This window comes from Lutra lutra, chromosome 8 (genome assembly GCF_902655055.1).
Source record: "Lutra lutra chromosome 8, mLutLut1.2, whole genome shotgun sequence".
NCBI lineage: Eukaryota > Metazoa > Chordata > Mammalia > Carnivora > Mustelidae > Lutra > Lutra lutra.
The window spans coordinates 52,691,066-52,698,737 of NC_062285.1; the positions used below are offsets into that span (position 1 = coordinate 52,691,066).

The 7,672-nt window shown below is 37.3% G+C and overlaps 1 protein-coding gene and 1 pseudogene across 1 annotated transcript; one reads left to right on the forward strand and one right to left on the reverse strand.

Annotated features, from left to right (window-relative positions):
* Nucleotides 1–419: 419 nt before the first annotated feature.
* On the reverse strand, nucleotides 420–1,358 carry LOC125106795 (olfactory receptor 6C74-like). The gene has a single exon (XM_047741367.1). The coding sequence runs from the start codon at nucleotides 1,356–1,358 to the stop codon at nucleotides 420–422; it is 939 nt and encodes a 312-aa protein (XP_047597323.1).
* A 4,466-nt stretch (nucleotides 1,359–5,824) lies between these two features.
* On the forward strand, nucleotides 5,825–7,460 carry LOC125107518 (tubulin alpha-1A chain-like; annotated as a pseudogene).
* Nucleotides 7,461–7,672: the final 212 nt, after the last annotated feature.

Below are 7,672 nucleotides of genomic sequence, written 5' to 3' on the forward strand. Positions count from 1 at the left end.
CAGTAAAAAAACTCACTGTGTTTAAGAAAATAAACCTGATCAAAAATAAAGATAGTAATAACCTTTGAATTGTGTGTTACAGTAAAGCATAATTCAAATTAAACAACATTTTGTAGTCTTGAGTAACTAAGAATTAAAGACAAAAGAGACAGACTGAAAAATGTGGCTTGATTTATTTCCTATATCTAAAGGAAAAGGAAGTGAGATGAGAAAAAAAGATATATCTAATGAAGAATATAGGGATATTATCTTCTGTGGAGCAAAAGCTTTTGTGAATAAAATTTGGAAGAGATTAAGATGAGTATCATAGGGATAAAGGGGGGGGGGAAGAGGAAACTGTACTGAAAGCTACTAATGAATACACTGGTATTATATGAGAATTCTTTTATTCTTTTCCAGTATGTTATGGAACAGGATACTCATTTGTTTGGAAAAGAAACAGTTTTGTGTACCACATTCATGAAGGCTTTCTTCACCTGCTGGTTCCGCAAAGTGTAGATGAAAGGATTCAAAAGTGGAGCCACAGAAGTATTGAGCACTGCAATTCCCTTGGAAAAAGATGTTCTTTGTTTGACTGATGGTTTAACATACATGAAGATGCAGCTACCATAAGAAAGGGATATCACAATCATGTGAGAAGAGCATGTTGAAAAAGCTTTTTTCCTCTGATTAGCCGAAGGGATTTTTAGAATTGTTAAGGCAATATAGGTATATGATATTATCACCATCACCAATGTTACTATGAGTGTCACCAAAGCAGAGATGTATCCCATTGTCTCTAAGAGCTGTGTGTCTGAGCAGGAGATCTGCAGCAGGGGAGTTGTATCACAGTAGAAATGGTCAACAATGTTGGAGGCACAGAAGTCAAGATTTATGCCTAAGAGAAGAGGTGGAAAGATGACAAAAAACCCAGCAAACCAACAACAGAAGACAAGTTGAATGCAGATCTTACTGTTCATGATGGTTGTGTAATGCAGGGGCTTACAGATGGCAACATAGCGGTCATAGGACATAGCAGCCAGCAAGTAAAATTCAGATGCACCAAGAAGGAAGGCAAAAAACACTTGAGTTGCACAACAATTAAAGGAAATGGTTTTGTCTCCAGTTGCCATAGTAACCAACAATTTAGGGATGCATGTAGTAGTATAGGAAATTTCTAGGAAGGAAAAATTCCGAAGGAAAAAATACATGGGGGTCTTGAGGTGAGTATCCACCAGGGTGAGTGTGATGATGGTCAGATTGCCAGTGACACTCAGCAAGTAGGTGAGAAGCAGAAAGACAAATAACACAACTTTCAATTGTGAGTCATCAGTCAAACCTGCCAGGATAAACACTGTCACTTGTGTGTGGTTTCCCATTACTGTCCTCTACTTTTCCAGTTCTAAATAGGAAAGAAAAACAGAAAGAAATTGACAATCCCAGTGGAAAAATAAGAGTGATTTAATTGTCTAAAGTAAAGATAGCAAGCAAATTTCAGATAGAGTAACACAATATTCGTTCAGGTTTGGAAGAGGATATCCCGGGAGAAACAATAGTTTGCATTTCCAGAGCATCTGGACAGATAATTTCATCTTTAATGCAGTTCTACCAGAGAATAACCTATGTGATAATAGCAATTGTTGACTATTTTTACATAAGAGGAAATATTAGAGGGAAATTAGAGTGAGTTTTAAAGCATGGAAAAATGCTCTTCTCTCTTGATTTTATCAGAGTTGAGATGGATCCCATTTCCTGTTTATTTAAGAGATTTTCATTCTAGAACTAAAGTGATTATTGTCATTAAAAGTACATCAGAAAGTGGTTTTCATAAAGTACACACATCCCTGATCATGTCGATAAACAGGGTTACTATAGCTTTGCCATTTTACTTAACTAATCAGATTCAAGTACCTGATTCTTCTGTCATTACTTTCATGGCTAATGAGATACAATTTCAGAGAAGTGAATGTGAAATATCATGAATAATTTTATTTTCTGTCCTTAGTAGTATTTCCATCCCATCAATCTCTGTTATAATCCCTACTCTTCCCATGTTGTATTCTCAAACAAAATAAGTAGGAATAGTCTGGTAATTTTGGTGTGTGTAATTTAAAAAAAAAGTGCAGTTTTCCTCTAAAAGTTATGATTTTGAAAAATGAAAAAAAAATGAGAGTAATGGATATATAAGTAGATAGAAATATATAAATATGGTTTCAGGAAATTACATGAGCAAGTAGAAAGATAAAGACAAAGCTTTATGGAAACCTAGAGATGCTATGGTTTTTAGAAATAAGATAGTGAAAGATGCCTGAATCAAATAAGCAGCAGGCTCTTGATTTTGGCTCAGGTCATGATCTCAGGATCTCAGATTAAGTCCAACTCCATGTTCAGGATAGAGTGTGCTTCTTTTACTCTCCCTCTGCCCTTCCCCTTGCTCTCTGTCTCTTTTTCTCTCTCAAATATATAAATAAATCTTAAAAAAAAAGAAATAGAAGAGTGAGTTTATGGAAAAAATTAAAAGAAGTAAATTAACAAGTAAAAAGTAAAAGAAAATTAAAACAAATTAGTAATAATCTTAAAATTAATATATGTAAATTAGTAAGAATTAGTAAATTAAAATTATAAGAAAATGTTTATCATAAAATTTCTCCCCATCTGCTTCTATGCTTTACACTTACCATTTTGTTCTTTGTCTAAAATACAGACTGAAAAGTTGAACAGTTTGAGGTCAACAGGGACTAAAAGAGATTAGAGTATTGGGTAAGTTTCAAACACAGTGAATCACAAAGTAGGGTTTTGACAAAATTTTAGAAGACATGTATTTCCTTATTATAAGGATATTCAAATATTTGGCTAACAAGTAATTAAATAAATATTAACTATAGATAACTGTGGTTATCACAACACATGGCATATATTAAGTGCGACAATCAGATTGTTCTGGTTTGCACAGCTATCAAATTGGAGATCAGGATTAAATTTGAAAGAGGATTTTTTCCTAAATTGTCCTCTGAAAAGTACAATTTCTACCAACAATTATAGGGCAACTTATAGTGCTTTTTTTAAAAAAAATTAATGATTCTAAGGAAGATTTCTTTCTTCAGTATCTTCATATAAAACACATAAAATAATTAAGGTTTAATAATGGGACCCAGATAGAAGATATTTTCTGTTTTGAGAATTTTTATGTAATTATTTCCAATCTCTACAACATACATTATTATTTCAAAGACATATAAATAAAAATAACCAAGTACAAATAAAATTTGTTTCCAGTTGTACCTAGAAGCATTTATAGGAGAATTCTCAGATAAAAAATAAGATCTGTTCTCAGTGATATTAATAATTGAGTGAATAGAAGAAAGGACTGCTGTTTTTCCTCCACATTCCTTTTACATTCACATAATTGTAAAGTGATGAATTATAAATTTTCTTCATTTACACAAATTACTCCAAAGGCAACAACTGTAGGAATGCTTACATCTAAAACACCTAAAGCACAGTTTTACTATATCAGGTTCTTTCTTTGACCGACTTCAACAGATACACACACCAACCATCCCCCCCCAACAGGCATTGTAAGAAAGTTAACAAGGTCACATTACAAAACTGTTAGAAGTCAGACCTAAGTTAGATATTGTGACTATTAATGAAATTTTTTAAAAGTAATGTTTTTTAATACTTAATTTTCATTGTATTCTTTTTCTCATAATTTTTCTTAAGTCACAATATAAAGATTAGACAAAGTAGGGTTAATACCATAATGGTAAAAATAGGAGAAAATGGGTTAAAGCACATCTAATGGAAATATGGCCTTTAAACTTTAGATATAACAATTCTTTTCACCCGTTTGAGTCTTAAGTCAGTCTGCCAAAACACTTAAAAATTAAACACTTTTTTTGGGAAGATATTAAACAGACTTTTTCAGACAAAGTATCTCTGCTTTAACTCTTTTATCATCAGGCTGAACAAACCACCACACTGCCATTCCTTTCCTCTCTGAAGGAATCTCCCTTTATGCCACGATCTATGATTTTTTTTTTTATCTATTCATAACTACTTTGTAAATGGCCTTAGGGCTTTTTTCCAGATTTATAGACTAGTATATTAAATTTCCCCATTACTACAATTTACTTATTTATGTATTGATGCTTTTCTTAGTATTATTTGCAGTGCTATATAAAACTCATAAGCACTTGATCCCATTGAGTATTTATGCTTTCTGGGCCTGAAAGGAAAATATCTAAAGATTATGAGGAGTTCCCAGAAGATATGAGATCTAAGAACATCATTCCCAAAGGATTACAAGTTTACACAGTATATATGAGTTCTCCCCAGGCACTGAATAATTAAATAAATAAATTATATATATTTTTTCAAAACTACTTTCAATTATGTCTCCAAAGCTTTCAGTATAGATGTTCCTAATCTGTGTTTACCCTTCCACACAGATGTGTTTTGATATCGCAAATATGTAGATAAGAAATTGGAAGTTTTAAAATAAAAGATTATTTTAGTCGTAATATCAAGTGACAGTATTAGTTGGAGAATTTATTAGCCAGTCATAGAAAAAATAGATAAAACTTTATGCCCTATATGCTGTTTTGTTTCTATTCTGAATTTAGACTTTCATCCAAAAGTTTTTGCAAAATGATCTAGTAGATTTTAAACTGATATTTCATAAAATCCAAGAATTCTTCACTTCCTCTGTATTAATGGAATATTTATCTATGACTATAGCTAGTCTTCCTTGCCAATTTTTTTGCCCCTGTGACTAAATTAGGAGCAAAGATTATAAGTGAAGATGTGCCATTTCCATGGATTATCCTTTGATGAGAGAGGTTTTCCTTTCTTTTCCTCTTTACCCCCTCTCATTGTTGTGATACCAGCACATGGGGAGACAAGCCATTTAGAGCCATGAATATGAGCAACCATACTAGGAATACACTGGTTGTTCAACAAGAGGGAGTACACCCAGGTTCCTGACACCACTGCATTATCTTAGAAACACAGTGACTTCATGGAGGAATTTCAACATACCAGACCGAACCTTTAAATAAGATAAAAGTAAAGCTATTATTGTTTAAAGTGCTATGATATTTGTCTTTCCTATACTCTAACAAATCTATGGTATTAATCAAAACCTGATATTTTACCTAGAGTCTAACAGGTTGATGCATCATCATTTCACAGATACTGACAGAGAGATAGCTTATTGGATCACTGACAGAAAACTTTATTATTTATTATATAGCAAGAAGCAGGAATTTCATGTTCTCATCAGTTCCCTTTCTCTTCAGGGAAGGGCCTTAAGAGTATTGTGTTACACAGTGTTACACAGTACACCTACATCTAAAGCTGAGGAACCCCTAAATTAGTAAATTCTCAGTCTTTTAAAGAGAAAAAGCCTGCTTAATTTTGCCTTACTAGAAGGCAGTATCTTTTTTTTTTATTATTATTATGTTCAGTTAGCAGTCAAAACTACAATGAGATACCACCTTCCACCAGTTAGAATGGCAAAAATGAACAAAACAGGAAAGAACAAGTGTTGACAAGAATGTGGAGAAATGGGAACCCTCTTACACTGGTTAGTTGCAATGAAAGCTGATACAGCCACTCTGGAAAACAGTAAGAAAATTCCTCAAAAAGTTAAAAATAGAGCTACACTATGACCCAGCAATTGCACTACTAGGTATTTATCCCAAAGATACAGACATAGTGAAAACAAGGAGCACATACACCTGAATGTTCATGGCAGCAATGTCAGCAATAGTTAAGATGTGGTAGGAGCCCAGATGCCCTTCAACAGATGAATGGATAAAGAAGATGTGTTCATGGCAGGTTCTCTTACATCGACCGCCTAAGAGTTGCGCTGTAAGAAGCAACAACCTCTCCTCTTCCTCTCCGCCATCTGCTCAGCAGACGCAAAGCAGCAACCATGCGTGAGTGTATCTCCATCCACGTTGGCCAGGCTGGTGTCCGGATCGGCAATGCCTGCTGGGAGCTCTATTGCCTGGACCACGGCATTCAGCCCGATGGCCAGATGCCAAGTGACAAGACCATCGGGGGAGGAGATGACTCCTTCAACACATTCTTCAGTGAGACGGGCGCTGGCAAGCATGTGCCCCGGGCCGTGTTTGTAGACCTGGAACCCACAGTCATTGATGAAGTTCGCACTGGCACCTACCGCCAGCTCTTCCACCCTGAGCAGCTCATCACAGGCAAGGAAGATGCTGCCAACAACTACACCCGAGGGCACTACACTATTGGCAAGGAGATCATTGACCTTGTCTTGGACCGAATTCGGAAGCTGGCTGACCAGTGCACAGGTCTTCAGGGCTTCTTGGTATTCCACAGCTTTGGAGGGGGAACTGGTTCCGGGTTCACCTCCCTGCTGATGGAACGCCTCTCTGTCGATTACGGCAAGAAGTCCAAGCTGGAGTTCTCCATCTACCCAGCCCCTCAGGTTTCCACAGCTGTAGTTGAGCCCTACAACTCCATCCTCACTACCCACACCACCCTGGAGCACTCTGATTGTGCCTTCATGGTAGACAATGAGGCCATCTATGACATCTGTCGTAGAAACCTCGATATTGAACGCCCAACCTACACTAATCTAAATAGGTTGATAGGCCAGATTGTGTCCTCCATCACTGCTTCCCTCAGATTTGATGGAGCCCTGAACGTTGATCTGACAGAATTCCAGACCAACCTGGTGCCCTATCCCCGTATCCACTTCCTTCTGGCCACCTATGCCCCTGTCATCTCTGCTGAGAAAGCCTACCATGAACAGCTTTCTGTAGCAGAGATCACCAACGTGTGCTTTGAGCCAGCCAACCAGATGGTGAAATGTGACCCTCGCCATGGTAAATACATGGCTTGCTGCCTGTTGTACCGTGGCGATGTGGTTCCCAAAGATGTCAATGCTGCCATTGCCACCATCAAGACCAACCGTACCATCCAATTTGTGGACTGGTGCCCCACTGGCTTCAAAGTGGGCATTAATTACCAGCCTCCCACTGTGGTGCCCGGGGAGACCTGGCCAAAGTCCAGCGAGCTGTGTGCATGCTGAGCAACACCACAGCCATCGCTGAGGCCTGGCTCGCCTGGACCATAAGTTTGACCTGATGTATGCCAAGCGTGCCTTTGTTCACTGGTATGTAGGGGAGGGCATGGAGGAAGGAGAGTTTTCTGAGGCTCGTGAGGACATGGCTGCCCTTGAGAAGGATTATGAGGAGGTTGGTGTGGGTGAAGAAGAAGGAGAGGAATACTAAAGTTAAAAATGTCACAAAGGTGCTGCTTTTACAGGGAAGCTTATTCTGTTTTGAATATTGAAAAGTTGTGCTCTGATCAGTTAATTTGTATGTAGCAGTGTATACTCTCATATATAATTACTGACCTATGCTTTAAAACACAACGCTTTGTTACAGACCCAAGCTGTCCATTTCTCTGATGGGTTTGAATAAAGTATTCCCTGTCTTTTTTTTTTTTTATAATTTTTTTATTTTTTTCAGCATAACAGTATTCATTATTTTTGCACCACACCCAGTGCTCCATGCAATCCGTGCCCTCTACAATACCCACCACCTGGTGCCCCCAACCTCCCACCCCCCACCCCTTCAAAATTCTCAGATCGTTTTTCAGAGTCCATAGTCTCTCATGGTTCACCTCCCCTTCCAATTTCCCTCAACTC

Bases quoted from the DNA above. Each gene is read 5' to 3' on its own strand.
- LOC125106795 (XM_047741367.1), bottom strand. From the start codon at position 1,358: ATGGGAAACCACACACAAGTGACAGTGTTTATCCTGGCAGGTTTGACT.